Here is an 18,318-nt window from a genome sequence, read left to right as displayed (position 1 = left end):
TTGTCCCCAAAGTATATCTAAGTAAACTCCCACACACATACTTATTCCAGCTTTCAACTAGTGTTGATTTTACTCAAATACACAGTGCTTCATAGCTCATTCATAACTCATTCTCATGTAAGTTTCATGGGTCTTTTGGCCTTCTTGTGCTGGTTGCAGCATATTGCGGAAGTTTGGGTGGTTTGTCTGTCTTGCTTAAACTTGCAGCAGTTTTTGGTTTGGTTGAATATGCATCATCACAAAATGCACAAACCCAGATTTAATCTACATTTCCCCGTAGGCCATCTGCACATACTATAACAGCAAAAGTTAATAAACTTGTAGCCTTTACATTTATATTTCCAACTGTAGAATTTAAATGCAAGTTAATGTGAATGCAAATTATAAACCTAATACATTCTTTTATTTTTGTGTTTTTTATATTATTTTATTTTTATAATTTTGAAATATTATTTTATAAAATATATCATTTATAATTTTAAACATTTCATATATATATATATTTATATATTTTTATATATATATATTCATATATATATATATATATTTAATATTTGACGCATATTAATAAAGTATATTTTTTTTTTTTTTTTTTAATAATAATAATAAATAACTGATTGTTAATAACTAATTAGTAAAAAAAAAAGTGTAAAAAGAGTCAGTAACAAATATTAATAATAATAATAATAATAATAATAATAATAATAATAAATAACTGATTGTTAATAACTAATCAGATTTTTAACTGCCATTAAAAAGAATAAACTGAAAAAGAAATTGAAATTGCGCCCTCATGTGGCTGCACAAGCCCATAGCACGAGTCTCTAGTGCTTTTAGATAGCATTTAGATAGCTAGGTGTGTGTGTATAGTGCAACTGAAATGAAGGAGGAGCTTTTAGTTGTACCTTGGCCTGATCTCAAGATAAATATTTGTGACCAGGGTGTGTTCGCACTTCTCAAACAATCCCCTTCCACTCTCAATGTGTTCTTAATTTGCTGTGAGAAAACCTGAAGACAATTCACCCCCCCCCCCCCCGTCCCCCCAGATAATCCTCACTTTTGGAAAGGATTAAGCATAAAAAAACATATCTGGGATTGTGCATTTACCTGTGGTGCTGCTAGTGTGTGTGCATGATTTGACCTGCATGGTGTTGCATTTGCACTGTTTCTTTCTCCACACTCAGGATTCACTCGGACCTGCATCCAGTCAGCCCAAGTACTCATTTGCACCGAGCACGACCATAAACAAGATGGCACGGCCATTCTCTGCAGCCCCTGGCAGTGCCAGCAAGGGGCCGGTCATCAAGCCGGTGTCGTACGCCCCCAAGCTTAACTTCAACTCGCCGCAGCCTCACAATGGGTAGGTGACCAGCCAGCCAGGTCTCCGACAGAGACTCAGACTCATTCTTTCTTTTAAAGTGAGCTTTGATCACCATGGGACATGTTTGATGAGCTTAGTCCCCAATAATGAGCTCATCATACCCAAGGCTGCGTGTTTCTCATGATGCAGCAATACCTGATGGGTAAGAACGCCTGCAGAATCCCGCGGTTTTCTGGATTGTGGCTCTGAAAGTTTAAGTCTGTTTTGCATTCCTGCATAGTGAGGTGTGGCGGCAGGAGATTTGGGGTCAGCGAGTTCAAGAGTCTGGCCTGTAGTGTTTTTCTGGATTTATTGTGTATGCTTGGAGTAAACAAGAAGGCGTTAAGCAGCTGTGTCTGTTTTTCTTGTTGGAACAGGCGGTTGCATCGCCACCCTGGTGACCAGACTGCTCTGGGATCCATTCGAACACGCCGTCTTCATCTGTTTTATTCTTCGTCGTCTCTATTCAGGGACATTCTGCACCTCTTTTCTGCCAGGGTCCTGAATTTTAACGAGCACTTTTATTTAAGATGATCAAAACAACAGATGTTAGCAGTCAAGTCCGGCAGAGTTAAAGACAGAAAATTGTGCTGCTTTTTAACGTAAACATGCAAAGCAGTCTGTGAAGGTCTAAGGTTTTGATCTATCCAGGTCCAGAAGGTTGAGATCTGTCTTTAAGCCAGGACTTGATGTTGTCTGTTGCTGTTTATAGAGTCGAGACCCTCCCATAAAATCTGCTGAGCCCTCAAAGTGCCGTTACGGCCCCGGTGCTGAATTACTTAACAGCCTTACTTGGAAAGGCTCCTGTATGATTCCACCTTAACACAAGTTTCCTCACAAACAAATTGCATGAAGGGGATGTTTTATTTAAATATATGTCCTCTTTGTTTTATTCAAAAGCTGAAAAAAAACTAAGAATTCAGTTGGGTTGTGGGAACATTTTCTGCTAAGAACCAGAGTCAAAAGCTCTGGAGTTTTGGAGTTTTGGAGTTTAGTGGAGGGACAGAGGGTGAATCAGAGCTCTGCTGCTGGAGTGTTGCGAGTGTGTTTGCGATCCAGCACTGTGTGTGTGTGTGTGTGTGATCTCCAGAGAACATGGAGACCTCAGTCACGTCAGTATTCTGAGCATGTTTACAGCACTGCATGCCTACAAGCTTGTTTTTACGACTGTTCACTCTGAGGGGCACTGTTGCTTGCAGTGTTTGATGCAATGATATCAGCAAAAATGGTTAAATTGTTGAAATTAAAAAGTATTATATTCTGTTATATATACATACAGTATTGTGAAATAATACTACTATTTAAAATAACTGTTTTCTATCTGAATATAATTTAAAATGTTTTTATTCCTGTGATGACAAAACTTAATTTCCAGCAGCCATTAATTATTTCAGTCTTCAGTTTCACATTATTTGTGCTCAGTTATTAATAATGGTTCTTATTATTATTAATAATGAAAACCAATAATTTTGCGGGAAATAAAGGTTCTCCCATTTTTTTTATAGGATTCTTTGAATAGGAATAATAAAAAAATAAATTATTTGAAATAGATGTTTGTTGTAACATTATAAATGTCTTTATTGTGACGTTTGATCAATTTAATGCATGCTTACTGGATAAAAAATTTTTTATTTTCTTTTTGTACTTGCTCCAACCTTTGGAATGGTACTGTATCACGGTTTTCATAAAAATATTAAGCACCAAAAACTGTTTTCAATATTGATAAAATAATAAATGTTTCTCGAGCTGCAAATGGAAGGATCATATGACACTGAAAATTAGAGTTATGGCTGCTGAAAATTTTGCATTAACAGGAATAAATTACATTTTGAATTAAAATATAAAACCTTTTTCAAAGAAATTAGTTATTTAATTTTTTTTGTCCTTCTAGGAATGTTGTGGATATTTTTTTAAATTCCCAGACCTAGACAGTTGTGTAAATTCATAAATTATTACAAATTCATAACTTTTTTTCTAACGTTTTCTAATAAATAGATTTTTTTTCTACTTGCTCAACTTTCAAATATTTGATGATTCACTGGCTAGAAATCTCTATAAAATGATTTTATCCAGTAGTCACAAATGACTGGAAAAATCATAAATCATTGGTCAAAATTTTGGGAAACATGTATTTAGGGTAATGTTGGTTTTGTGCTGTGAAGACAGACTCAGTGGCCGTAAGATCTAGTGGCTGTAATGTTTGGCTGAAGTTTCAGGGATGTTTTTAATAATAAAAGCACATTAAAGGAACAGAATAGTTAAACTTTTTTAAAGGGGTCATATGATGCGATTTCAAATTTTCCTTTCTTTTTGGAGTGTTACAAGCTCTTGGTGAATAAAGAAGGAAGATCTGTAAAGTTGCAAAGACTAAAGTCTCAAATCCAAAGAGATATTCTTTATAAAAGTTAACACTCATCCACGCCCTCCTAAAACGTCTTGTTCTAACACGCCCCCACATCTCTACGTCAGTATGTGGGAAGATTTCCATAACGCCACCCAGATGTTCACGCAAAGAAAGAAGGTGTAGCATTTATTCTCGTAGTATTGTTGTTGCCGCCGCCATGTCATATAGACACTGTGTGTTTCACTTTGAAAGCACTTTTAGCAGCATCATTTGACCCCTTTAATAGGAGGTACAGCTCATGTTTTCAAGTTTTCCATTGTGTTACTTACATAGCACACTTTGATTCTTTTCCCCACTAAAACCCACAATTTGCTTTGTTTGTCTCTGCATCACGTCTTTCTAAATGCTGTTTATTCTACTTTGCATTTCTGTGTGATTTATTTCTAAACTATTTTCTCTCCTTCTCTTTTTTTTTTTTTTAATCTCCTTTGTCATTCCACAGATGGAAGTTCCTGACAAGTTAGTAATGCCTTTCCTTATTTCCCCCCGTTCTGAGAAATGTGTGCAATTATTGTTTTTGGCTATGGAATCCCAGCCCTGTGGCTCTGCCTCTATCCGTTTCCATATATGTCTTTCCCTATTCCCAAGCCTGCATTGTTGCAGTATTGGCTTTAGGAGATGGCAGATTTCTCACATCTAAGCTGCCATCTCACTCTGTAATTATTCATTAAGGGATTGTAAATGTACAGCTTTATTCCAATGTTGAGATTTCAGACCGCAGTGGTGGAGATCAGTGGATGGCCTCCATTCACTCGGTCTAAAGCCAGGCTGCTTTAATGGAAACTGTTGTGTTCTTTGTTGTTCTGCTGCCACTCTTCCTTTCTATTGTTATTTGTGCTCCTCTTCCTTTTTTCTCCATTCTGTTTTTTCTGTCTTCCTTCACTCTCCCGTTCATTAGAGGAGAAGCCTTCTATGAAGAGTTGTACTCTAAGGGGAAGTAAGTGCTTGAATGCTTGTGGCTCGAATGCACTCGCTGAAAGAACGTAGACCTGCTGCTGACCTCACTAATATAAACTCTTGCTTTTGACAACGTTAGACCGTGTTTCATTGCCTTTTCACTCAGTAGTTGAACTGTATTGAAATGCGGCACTTTAGCTGGGTCATTTGAAACTATTAGCAAATGTAGTCATGAACTCTCAGTGACTTCATTAGAGCATGAGGCAATGATGTGGAGCCTGAACTGAAATCACATTTCGTGGGTGTTTTGATGTATTATTTTGTGTGCATGTAGTTATGAATCTGATGTGTGAAAACAGGGTTTATAACCTTTACAGACCCAGGGACCCTCACCAGACCTCTTAGCCAACCCATGGACCCTTTATGAAGACTGTTAGCATTACTGCATTATATAATTAAATGATAAAATTAATAATGATTGTAAGTGTAACTTTTTAAATTATGTTCATTATGACATTTATTCTATTAGAAAGCTGGAAAAGGAAACAAGCTAGAACACTATTAACATCTCAACATTATATAATATAATATAATTAAATAATGAATCATTGAATTAATAAAAATTACATTAACTATAATTAACAAAAGCGCAAATAGTTGTTTGATAAAATTGACAAATGAAACAATGAACATCGTTAATGTTCATTAATCATTGCTTTTCATTTATTTATTTGGTTAATTTATTTTAAAATAAATCATTTATTTTCTTATTAATGAACTTATTTGCTTGTATTTTTTAATTTACTTGTTTCCTTTAGTAATCAAGTTAATGTAGTAATTTTTGCTGTAATTTAATTAATAAAGTAATAATAAAAGTAATGTAAAAAACAAAAATAAATAAAAATAATAAACAAAAAAAAAATAAATTGTTAAAAAAAAAAAAAAAATATATATATATATATAATAAAAAATGCATTAAAAATTTGAATAATTCTCCACTATATATATTCTCCACGGACCCCTATATATATATATATATAATAAAAAATGCATTAAAAATTTGAATAATTCTCCACGGACCCCTTCGAAAACCTTCAGGGCCCCTGGTTGAAAACCCTAGTGCTAAAACATCACCTTGCAAAATTTTCAATGCTAATCATAGTTTCTGCACCATAAAAAATAGTTACTCTAATAGATTTGTGATAGCTTGGTGCAATACCTGTAGTAACTGTTGTATTTTGTCAGAAACTTTACCATGCTAAGTTTTTGCAAGGGAAGTCATGTAGCCCATTAATTTAATTTTTTTGGGATCCTCATGTACTGCCTGTTCGCTCACTGTGTTTGGTGTAGTCGTCTCTTTCTGTGCCGTGAAGCTATTTGCTGATTTTTTTGTGGTGTGCTGTGCTGTTGTGGTGAATAAGAGAGGTCATGAAGGACTCATGTCTCCAGGCACGGTCTGCGGGTGGAAAACATGCCCTGCTTCATCCCCAATGATCGCAGTAAGAAGAGACTGATCGAGGATACGGAGGATTGGCAGCCACGCACCGGCACCACCCAGTCTCGCTCTTTCCGAATCCTGGCCCAGCTCACAGGCACTGACTTCAGTAAGTCAGACATGTTCAGACCGCAGCCTGTCAGCGCCGTATACTCCTCTCAGAGCAGTTGTGTTTCTCATTTTGGGGTTTTCAGCATAAGCTCATTTGTGTCAGTGGGTTTCTTTGGAAAGATAATTTCTCAGAGAGTCAGTATTTTGTGAAGTAATGTGGAAAAAGACATTCCTAAGTAAGGGTGGGAGTTAGGACCAAAATATTGAATCATGATATAAAACTATTCATACTGTGCATATCTCAATATGAATATTTGTGCCAGAAATCCAACCCAAAGCAAATTAAATACAATAAATTTTTACTAATCTAGTCAAAGTAGTAATTTAGTTTCCATAACATTTATTATCTCTGGTTATTTGCAACTTAACTGACTTAACTTAATTGACACAAATTCATGATAAAATATTTTATTTTATTATTTTTTGATTTTGTTTCATTTTACACACATTTAAATAATAAAAATCAAACTCCTAAACAAACTAAAACAAAAAATTCAAACAAACAAAAAAACCAGGGCTCTGAACCGGTTCAAGGAACGAAAACGAAAACCGGAAATGAACAAAATTTTGACAGAAACGAAATCAAATTTTATAGTTCCGAACAGAATCAAAATTTGAAATGGTCATTAACCGGTTAATAACGTTATCTTCTGTTATCTTCTGTGAATGGAGAAAACAAAAAAAAACTCTATAGGCTTGCATAAAAAGGAATATAGGCATATACACTAAATATATTTCACTCATATTGACAGATAAACAAAACGAAAGAAAAAAGGTGCAAAATTACGGTTTATTGTGACTAGGGATATGCCGGTATCAAATTTTCATGTTGCGATTAATTGATCATGTTTTACCACGGTATGCGGTATTATCACGGTATTGAAATTAAGTTTTAAAAAAGTGGTCATAATACAGTATAACAGGTTAAATAACTTTTTTCTTATAACAAAAATAACTGAACATTTAAATGCAATTTTTACAAAAAAAATATATTTAAAGTTAAAAATTTTACACCGATTAAAGTGCAAAAGAACTTTAAAGACCCATAGGTATCACTTTACAATAAGACATGTTAATGCATTAACATTCACAATGAGCAATAGCTACATTTGCTACAGAAGGTTACTAATCTTTGTTAAAAAATACAAGTCTTAGCTCATGTTAGCTCATTAAATAACACAGTTGCAACTTTATATTTTAACAAATATTTAAAAAATAATAAAAATTTCACAATAATCATTTTGTTAACTAATGAACCTAATGTAAAGTGTTAATGAACAATAAAGAATCAAAACACTTTCAAACAATATGACATGTTTATAGTCCAGATTAAAAAAAAAAAAAAATTAAGCTGCTTTTATTTATGGGGTTTCCAGGGTAAGGGCTGCAGTTTCTGCAGTACGCCATCTGCTGTCAGAGAGTGAATGTGCTTTCATTCAGCGCGTCTCTCACGTGTTCCTCCATGTGCTGGTGCATGCTTGTTTACATCAGAGTTCATACGGGTCTTTAAAGCAGCATACAAACGATGTTGTGCATTTTGACCAGTTGATGGGAAAAGTATTCTTAAAATGCATTTAAAATTCTGAATAATTTGTAATATATAATTATTCTCGGTATTTGGAAGTGCCCACGATAACAATATCGTGCATATTCATTACCGCGATATATCACATTACCGAATACCGGCACAAGTCTAATTGTGACACGTTCCAACGTTTTCGGAAAGGAAACCGAAACAGCAGAGAGTAGTTTTCTTTATTTTGCAAAAGCTTTACAGTTTTAATTATTTTGCAAAAGCTTGACAGCTTTGAATAATGTCTTGCTTCTGTATAACCAACCAGCATTGGTATGACCATCGCGCCGACGCCTTATGCACACACACAGCATAATTTTGCAATATTGAAGCCTGTTCATTATCAAAATGAAATGCAGTTAAAGAAACAAATAAGAAGTTAAAGAAACAAACGTTCAGCGTGACCGCGCCTCACTGTGCTGATATAGCCGATGTGAAAGATGATGTTTTATGTCGATGAAAGTACAAACACTATATAATAAATAATATTTTAGCATCCAGATACGTCGGGAATATGGAAACATTTGGATTTGTGCCGAATGAGAGAGGTAGGGATCAGCTCACCTTAAATTAATTTGTTTTTGGATTGACGTTTTTATAGCCTAAACTTTAGAGGATTTGTTTTGGAGAGAAACTAATAACTGTTTTTATAATGTTTGTAAACATTTTGCTTTAGCCTACAGGCATTTTAGCCTTCAGGAATAACTGATGTTAATGTATTGTAAAGTTACAGAAGCAACACATTGTAAAAGGAAAAAAACTTCTCCAATTATAAATCAGTGAAGATGTCAAAGTAAATCTTTATTTTTCTACTTTGTGTCAGATTTTTAAAATTGCGTTGTGTACTAAACAAGACTTCCGGTTGATGCATTTTTAGCATCACAGTAAATACAGTTCTAGCTCCTAGCCCTGTTCCCAAGTTCCTAAAAAACTCCCTCTCCTAAATCCCATCTTTACTTAATGGCAGGGACTAATCTGAGTGTAGGAGGGCATGAAAGCATGTCCTAGAGGACCCAACCGCTGATCTGATATTGAGAGTGAGATCATAAAGAAGTGGGAAATGTTGTCTATGTATAGCTTAAAGGGTTATGGCTGAGATTTTCTCCTTTATGCCATCTAGAGCCTGAGTGGCTTTGATTTGCTCTCGAGTAAGAGGTAGGAAAGAGGTGTGCAGTCAACCATTGTTGCCATACCGTACCTATACATCCCCCGGGATTGACTCTCATGTTAAAAGGTGATGGGCAGTCTCTTTAAAAGGAGCAATCCTCAAGTGTTTTGTAGCGTTGTTCAGATATTGGCAGTGGATTTTATGTTGTTTTGTGTGTCTGATGGTTGGTCTGATCTGCATCTCTCCTGCTTCCCTCAGTGCAGGACCCAGATGATGAGAACTTGAAAAGGTCCAGGTAAAGAGCTGTGTGTGAACTTGCTAATGAAGTGCGGTTTGAAGCATTAAATCGCTGGCTTTGACATTTTACCACCCTCATTAGGAGATCACGGTGTTCAGCTCTCTGCGGAGAGATGCTGAAAATATGCTTTGATCGGCATTATGTTGTCTGATCCGTGCATTTGCAGTATAACTTCATACACTTGAGTGTTGTGTGCCTTATAATCAGACCTTCACAGAATCATGCCCTCAGATTTCTGCAGAATATGAATACATGTCATGTATAAAATACAGTTTTATCGATAGTTTATGTGTCAGATATCAATTCAAATTCATTGATTTTTGATGGGAATGATGCCTCATGTATAGGACAAATGCAAGAGTTGATGGAGTTCTATAATGCATGAGAAATTTTGCTGTCCCATAAGGCCACAGGAGCAGAGGAGTTGTTAGATATGAAAAGGCTTTTAAGTACACTACTTTTTAAAAGTTTTGAGTCAGTAAGATTTTTAAAAGGATTAAATTGATTAAAAGTGACAGTAAAGTCATCTTTTTCATTGCATGTTTTGCATTGCTTTCCATCAAAACTCTCTCTCTCTTGTGTGCAAATGCCCTTAAAACTTTTGGCTCATTAGATTGTGCTGCCAGTAAGCGAGTAGAACTCTCAGCTCCAATTCCATTTAGCAGGTTTTCTATTAAAATCAAGAATGAAAACGTGGGGGAAAAAAGTCTGCAGATTCTGTCTGGGACTGGTTATCTACAGATCCACTGATTATTATTATTTTTTTTCTTTCCTGAATTCATCACTACTTGCATATGTTGCATCTCTTATTCTTTCTTCTTTCCTTTCTGTTTTGCAGTTCTCTCAACCTCATTTGCGTTTGCTTCTTTTGTCTTTTTGTATGCATGTCTTTCTCTCCCTCTGTTTTGTTCTCACCGCTCTCCTAATTTCCTGTCCTCTGTCGTGCACTGAATGGCAGGGAAAAGTTCCTCACTGAGATTCAGAGTCCCCGCTATGCCAGGCTGAGAGACTGGCATCACGAGAGATCCGCCCGTGCCCTCAACATCAAGTCCTGAACGCTCTGCCTCCCTGGCATCAGACGGCCGAGGTGGCTGAGATACAGCCGCACTAGATACAAATGCACCACTGCAACACTGTGTGCCAGCTATGGGTGAACACCGACCCCAGCTATACAAGGACAAAAAAAAATGGGGATTGGGGGGGTTGTCAAGTTAATGAAAAAATGTAAAAAATAAAAGTAAAAAATAGCAAAAACAAACGTGAGAAAAAATGCAGGCATAGTCAGAAAAACCACACAAACTGAGCCCTACAGTCAAGTTCCCGTTAGGAATATCTGAATGCTGTTGGTGTGACATAGTCTCTTTCAAGTGGTATCATTTCTACAAACTGATAATCATGTTATTTTATTGTTGTTGTTATTTTTGTGCTTTTTCAGAGGAGTTATCCATCACAGGACTGTTGCTATTGCTCTTTCTTTCCTTCTGTTTGTGTTGTGTAGCCCCCTTGTGATTTTGTGAACTTTCTTTCTCCTTTATATTTCATTCTCTTTTTTTTTTCCTGACTGTAATTTAACATAATTCACTATTATGATGTCATCTGGTCGCTCTTTCTCTGGTTCTGTCTACAATAAGATAAAAGAATCTGTTGACTCATGTCTCTTGAGTACATAAAACATTGTGAAACTCTCTGCTGTCCTCCTTTATTTTCTTAAAGCTATGTTTGTTCTCTTTCCTTCATTTCAACATTTTTAGCATTTTGTGCGCTGCTGTTTCTTTTTTCTTTGGGGAAGTGATGGTAAAAACGACTAATTTTCAAATATATATATATTTAATTCACTCCAGGCTGGTTTAAGTAGCTTTTTGCTAGTTAAGCTCAATATTCTAAGCACTGCTTAGAAAAAGTATTACGTAAAATACTGTATTTTTTAAATAGATGGAACTGTTTTATTTTGATCAAATTCTGCAGCTTCTAGATAAAATTCAGTGCAGTGCATTCTGGGATTGGCAATTTTAGCTTAGATTTCTTCCAAAGCAAAAGGTGAGAAACGAGTGTAATTTTGCTGCCTACTGTTTGGAACAGGCTTCCCGTTGTGGCTATGGTGCCTAAAAATATTGCCTAGGTGGGCAGCTCACTAGGATTTGGAACAGAACTGAGAATCTGTTTCAGACTGGGATTTATGCAAATAAAAGATTATTTAGAAATTGTTTGGAATCAGTATGCATTGATTCTAATTCTGTACAAATTTACAGCTAATGATTTGATCATTCTATATCTTGCTTTGCCCAGCTGGTATCATTTAAAGCAGTGTTTGGCGATGAAAACACAAGACAGACTTGTTTGACTTACTCTGTGAATATATGTGAATGACATGTTTACGCCTAGGACATTAATTCTTTAGGGAAGCCATCAAACATGAGGAAGAGTATGCACACATAATCGCGAACACACATCTGGAACGCTCATGACTGTGTTATTCTTGTGTGATCATGTAGTTATGATGAAGTACAGGATCTGGATATGCTTATTCATTTCATTCAGATGATGTGCAATGAAAAGCTCATAAATGCTACGGCTGCCACACAAGTCTAAATCTCAAATCTGAATTCCAAGGTGGTCCCAAGACCACATACAATTATTTAAAATAAGACAAAAGAGCATTAAAAGAAGTTTTTGTTAGTGGCCAAGTTGTAATAAAAAATATTCAGTGAAAAATCAGTAAGTAAAAATTTAAGTTTTTTTTTTTTTTTTTTTTTTTTTTGCAATTGAAGCAAAAAACACCCATCCTTTTAATTCATTTTAAATTGCTTATATAATAGTGACATGCCATGAAGTATTTCCAATCTCATCGCTTTGTTCAGGAGTGTACTTCCTGTCCAGGATGTAGATGTCAGAGGCTGTGTTGTGTAGCTTAAAAACATTTTCATTGGCTCTGGCTAAAGCTGTTTTATCATGCCATGTGTACTTAAAGGAAATTTTCTTTCTACAGTCACGGAGTAACTCCCTGTCCTGCCAAGTCCAAGCCAGCAGACAAAGCTGATGAAGTTCAAGGTAAGAATTCTCAGAACAGACAGAATAGATTGACTCTCACAGTACACACTGACTCACAGCCCAGATTCGCTCCCACGGGGAGGACTTAACTCCCATAAAAAACAGACTCATTCACGGAGCGGCCTGGCTGGCCCAGGCAGGCCTGTTGTTAATGGGAAAAGTAAGACATAAATGGCACTGAGGTGTTTATAGTCAAAGATGATAATATGAGTCAATCATCACTCTCTTGAGATGTGGTTTATATAAGCTGAATTAAACCATGAGCCACTCCTAATGCTCTCTTCTCATGGTGTTAGCTGCGTCTCGATAGATGTCTTTGTATTATAGGTTGGTCCCTGGATAAAAGCAAGCCAATTTAGACTACAATTGCACTCGTTTTAATAGCAGCCCATAAATGTACACACTTGTAACAGGTCTCTGTTGAACCATAGTGAGAAAGTGCTGAAAAAATATCTGTATAGAGTTTTATTGTCTTTTTGTTTTTTGTTTTTAGCACCAGCTAAAGCATCAACTGATTCCGGTCCAGCCTGCCGGCCGCCATGGGTGACGGATGCCAGTTTTGCAGACCGTTACCACCCAGACAAGACCAGCACGGTGGTGACACAGCACAAGAAGCCAGTCCAACCCACTCCCATGCAGAACCGCAGCTCCATCATGCAGGCAGCGCAGCAGAACCCTGCCGACTCCAGCGGCCGCACCCCGCTCTGCGCCGCATGCAACAAGGTCATTAGGTACGGCTGAAACTCTGCCTCTGGAGTCAAACTTCAGGACTGACTGAAAATTGCAGTTACAGGAATAGTTCACCAAGAAATTAACATTTGCTGACAATTTACTCACTCTCAGTCCATCTAAGGTATAGATAAGTTTGTTTCTTAACATTACATAATTTACTCACTAATGGATCCTCTGCAGTGTGCAATGGGTGCCGTCAGAATGAAATTCGAAACAGCTGATAAAAACATCACAATACAAGTAATCCACACATCCCCAGTCCATCAATTAACATCTTGTGAAGTGAAAAGAAGCATATCCATCCAGCCTTTTTTTTTTAACTCCTAACAGTTGCTTCCGGCTAAAATATGAGTCTTCTGTCCATCATATTGCTTTCTCCAGTGAAAAATTAATCTTGTCTGAATAAGAAGAGAAATATGTAGAGATCGAAACTTTCAAAACAGTTCTAAACAAGTTAAAAATGTTTAAATTATTTGTTTATAAGAAACATGCAGCTTTTCACTTCAAAAGACATAATTGATGGACTGGAGTTGTGTGGGTGACTTGTGCATTATTGTGATGTTTTTAGCAGCTGTTTGGATTCTAATTCTGACGGCACCCATTCACTGCAGACGATCCACTGATGAGAAAGTAATGTAATTCTAAAGTTCTCCAAATGTGTTCAGATGAGGAAACAAACTCATTTAGATCACCTGTGGGTAAGTACATTTTTAGCAAATCATTTCAGTCATTTTTGGGTTTAACTATTCCTTTCAAATCCCAAAGCTAACCACTGCAGACAGCCCAAAATACCTCCAAATCAATGATGACTATGCACTAAATGTCATTACTTACAAAAATGAGAAAACATGGGGAGGGAAAAAAGGTTGTGTCAAACTTTGTAAGGCAGCAATATTTCTTAAAATACACAGAGCACAAAAATAGCGCCATATCCTCGGGCTTTCTGCCGTGGAGAATCAATACAGAATGGAGTGGGTTTCTGCGTCTGACCTACTATTTCCATTAGAATGGCTTTTGCACACTGAACACTTAAGAGTGCTAAACCCAGCTGCTGATGCCCGAGCTGACCCTTTCGCTTCAGTGCAAAAGCTTTTGTTGTAAGACTGTGTTTGTGTGTCCGTGTTCTAGGGGACGCTACGTGGTGGCGCTGGGTCGTTCCTGGCACCCAGAGGAGTTCACGTGCTGTCAGTGTAAAAAGGTGTTGGACGAGGGGGGCTTCTTTGAGGAAAAAGGATCCATTTACTGCACCAAGTGCTACGACAACCGTTACTCACCCAACTGTGCCAAATGCAAGAAGAAGATAGCTGGGGTAACTGCTCTGCAACATAAACGCACAATGCAGTTCTTTAGAATAGGGTTTCACAGTGGTATCTGCACTGAACTAATTAAACTGAGAGGTGGACTAGTTTGTAAAATCATTAAGGATACTAGCATAATTTTATGTTATAATTCTTTTTTTTTTAAAGAAATTAATTATTTTATTTTTTTAAATATGTATTACACAATTGTAATATTTTTTTTATAATACTATAACATTTTGTTTAATTAAAAAAAATGCAGCATAAGGGCCATATGTTAAATTCATATATTGTTCTAAATCTTCATATTCACTAATTTGTTTGAATTATTTGATATATTTTGATATTGCATTACCAGGATTTAATCAATATAATGCATTAAATACAACACAAAAAAGCAAATACAAAATAAGGTAATGTTATAAATACATCAGTATGTCAAAATGACCTCGAAAACAAACAAAAGCTGTTGATTCTGATTGTATGAAGCTTGTAAGCAAGAGTAGTTCCAGTGGGTTAACGTGTGTGAGTGAGAGTTTAAAAGTGAGAGTGGAGTGATTTTCAAAGTGTGAATTCATAGATTGCATGCGCAGCTCCCTCACACCCCTCTGTCCTCTCTACAGGAAATCATGCACGCCCTGAAGATGACCTACCACGTACAGTGCTTCCTGTGTGCTGCCTGCAAAATGCCCATCAGGAACCAGGCCTTCTACATGGAGGAGGGAGAGCCCTACTGCCAGAGTGGTGAGTGACCGCGGCCCCTCTCGCACGCCCGGCCGCACATCTTATCGACAGCCCCTGCCGAGAGCTGAGCGTGGGCTCCTGCGGTGTTTAATCATTCAAATGCTGCCACTTCACTTCAGACATCAAACCTGCTCCATACCAGCCCTGCACATTGATTAGGAGCTTTGCTGAGAACTTTTATGCTGGAGAATCTGCTTTTAATACGCCATTAGTAGAAAGTGCTTTGGTGCTCAATGAAACCATTAATAATGTTGTTTTTTGTTTTTTTTTGCCTTTTTTGTTTACTCAAATTAGATTCAAATCACAAGACTGATTCAAACTCAAGTTGACTATATGAGCACCCCAGCTTGAAGTCCTATTTAAAAACCTATTTTACACTTACATTTAGAGGAATGATAAGAATTAAAATGATTTAATTTATTATTTAAGGCATCAGGAATATTGCAAGCCTGATTTGAACATGCAATTTATTTATTTTATTAGATTTTATGTTTTTATTTATAGGACTAGTGAGAACTATGACAGGAAATTCTGGGGTCGGAGAAGTGGGAAACATTGGATTCAAACCTGTTTTGCCATCAATTTATTATTAGTTTTATTTTTTTTATTTTTTTGTTATAGGTATGATAAGAGATACACTTTAATGAAAATAAGTCATCAGGAACATTGCAAGAGTGCTTTGAACATGCATTGGATTCAAACCTGTTTTGCCAACATTTATACTTTTTCTTTTTCTCTTTGCTAGTGAGACTAATGACAATTATGACAAGAAATTATTGGGAGGAGTGGGAAACATTACATTCAAACCTGTTTTGCCAGTGTTTATTTATTTATTTATTTTTTGCCACTTTCATTTAACAGACTAGTGAGCTTTAAAAAAGGAAATTATTGGGAAGAAGAATGGTAAACATTAGATTCAAACCTGTTTTGCAAACATGAGCTCCATAGCTCTAAGTATCAGAGTTCGTGTGCTACCTACTAGTTCAGGCCTCTGACAGCTGTTCTTTTATTTTGGATCTTTTTGATGCTTTTATGAAAAATTAGTCGGAGGATAGGAAACAGGTGGGAGAAGGGGATCGGAAACGTTGTGGATCGGATTCCAGCCTACAACCCCGCACGAGAACCATGGCATACAGGTGCATCTCAATAAATTAGAATGTCGTGGAAAAGTTCATTTATTTCAGTAATTCAACTCAAATTGTGAAACTCTTGTATTAAATAAATTCAATGCACACAGACTGAAGTAGTTTAAGTCTTTGGTTCTTTTAATTGTGATGATTTTGGCTCACATTTAACAAAACCCCACCAATCTCAACAAATTAGAATACTTCATAATTTTTTAGTGAATTGGCCTTCTGGAAAGTATGTTCATTTACTGTACATGTACTCAATACTTGGTAGGGGCTCCTTTTGCTTTAATTACTGCCTCAATTCACAGTGGCATGGAGGTGATCAGTTTGTGGCACTGCTGAGGTGGTATGGAAGCCCAGGTTTCTTTGACAGTGGCCTTCAGCTCATCTGCATTTTTTGGTCTCTTGTTTCTCATTTTCCTCTTGACAATACCCCACAGATTCTCTATGGGGTTCAGGTCTGGTGAGTTTGCTGGCCAGTCAAGCACACCAACACAATGGCCATTTAACCAACTTTTGGTGCTTTTGGCAGTGTGGGCAGGTGCCAAATCATGCTGGAAAATTAAATCATCATCTTCAAAAAGCTGGTCAGCAGAAGGAAGCACGAAGTGCTCCAAAATTTCTTGGTAAACGGGTGCAGTGACTTTGGTTTTCAAAAAACACAATGGACCAACACCAGCAGGTGTCTCTGACATTGTCTGTGGTTCAGTAGTGGCTTAACAAGAGGAATACAACAACTGTAGCCAAATTCCTTGACACGTCTGTGTGTGGTGGCTCTTGATGCCTTGATCCCAGCCCCAGTCCATTCCTTGTGAAGTTCACTCAAATTCTTGACAATTCTTATAAGTCTGCGGTTCTCTCGGTTGGCTGTGCATCTTTTCCTTCCACACTTTTTCCTTCCACTCAACTTTCTGTTAACATGCTTGGATACAGCACTCTGTGAACAGCCAGCTTCTTTGGCAATGAATGTCTTCCCCATGATTGTGTATCCTAGTGAACCAAACTGAGAGACCATTTTGAAGGATCAGGAAACCTTTGCAGGTGTTTTGACTTGATTAGCTGATTGGCATGTCACCATATTCTAATTTGTTGATATTGAATGAATGGATTGATGGGTTTTTGTTAAATGTGAGCCCAAATCATCACAATTAAAAGAACCAAAGACTTAAACTACTTCAGTCTGTGTGCATTGAATTTATTTACTACACAAGTTTCACAATTTGAGTTGAATTACTGAAATAAATGAACTTTTCCATGACATTCTAATTTATTAAGATGCACCTGTAAATCAGTTTGAATTCAGTAGTGAATTTGCCATGTTAAGCTGTGCTTGTTCATTCATTTAGTTTCCCGAGCGGTAGAAAGTTGCTAAATTCAGCCACCTTCCATGTTAATTTATATTTAAGTAGTTCAGTTAATCACATTGTCACATTTGTTGGGCTCCTAATCTTACATAAACAGACATTAAGCTATCTGAAGGGAGTTCATGTCTTTATTATGTAAACAGGCTTGCATTGCATTTCTGGTGCTTTACAGCTTTGAAGAGTTTTGGTCTTGTGTCAGCAGCAAGTGGGCAGCTGTTTCTGTTAGAAATAAAGAGCTAGTGTTGATAAAATAGCTGCAGTCTCAGCACCTTAAAAGGATTGTGCTCTAAACTACTTACCTTGCGTGCGGGACGTAAAGCCTGCCACTTTTAAGTTTTCTGTAATGGATAAAACTGGGGCAATCTAGTTAGGAATCTGGACCAGTGTCTGTTATCACACACCGAGCATGTGAGGGCCGAGAAAATGTAATCCCTTTTCTTTTTTTTCTTTCAGTAACATTTCTTTCTTGTCTCGTTCTCTTCGTTTCTGACCAAGCATTTCCTCCTCACGCTATCAATAATAACCCCTTTTTGGTTGGTTTGTTTTTCTTTGCAGACTATGAAAAGATGTTTGGTACCAAATGCCATGGCTGTGACTTCAAGATTGATGCAGGGGACCGTTTCCTTGAGGCGCTGGGCTACAGCTGGCATGACACTTGCTTTGTCTGTGCCGTAAGTCATTTTAATGCATTGGGACCTGTCACGAAACTCCATCTTAAACTTTCTGCACCACACAGCACATCAAGAAATAGTCCCT

At 36.8% G+C, this 18,318-nt stretch overlaps 1 protein-coding gene across 2 annotated transcripts in view; it reads left to right on the top strand.

Moving 5' to 3' along the window:
• LOC109101630 (PDZ and LIM domain protein 7-like) overlaps window positions 1-18,318 on the top strand; it is a 37,838-nt gene that overhangs the window by 16,847 nt on the left and 2,673 nt on the right. For both annotated transcript variants that reach the window (XM_019115010.2, XM_019115011.2), the window contains exons 5-10: window positions 1,185-1,360; window positions 12,233-12,294; window positions 12,788-13,025; window positions 14,155-14,335; window positions 14,948-15,068; window positions 18,118-18,233. In XM_019115010.2, coding sequence (XP_018970555.1) covers window positions 1,185-1,360; window positions 12,233-12,294; window positions 12,788-13,025; window positions 14,155-14,335; window positions 14,948-15,068; window positions 18,118-18,233 — 894 coding nt within the window. The remainder of the gene's footprint in view (window positions 1-1,184; window positions 1,361-12,232; window positions 12,295-12,787; window positions 13,026-14,154; window positions 14,336-14,947; window positions 15,069-18,117; window positions 18,234-18,318) is intronic.

Source organism: Cyprinus carpio, chromosome A14, assembly GCF_018340385.1.
Source record: "Cyprinus carpio isolate SPL01 chromosome A14, ASM1834038v1, whole genome shotgun sequence".
NCBI lineage: Eukaryota > Metazoa > Chordata > Actinopteri > Cypriniformes > Cyprinidae > Cyprinus > Cyprinus carpio.
Note: the sequence above shows the minus strand (reverse complement) of the source record. Positions and strands in the feature narration are given on the sequence as shown.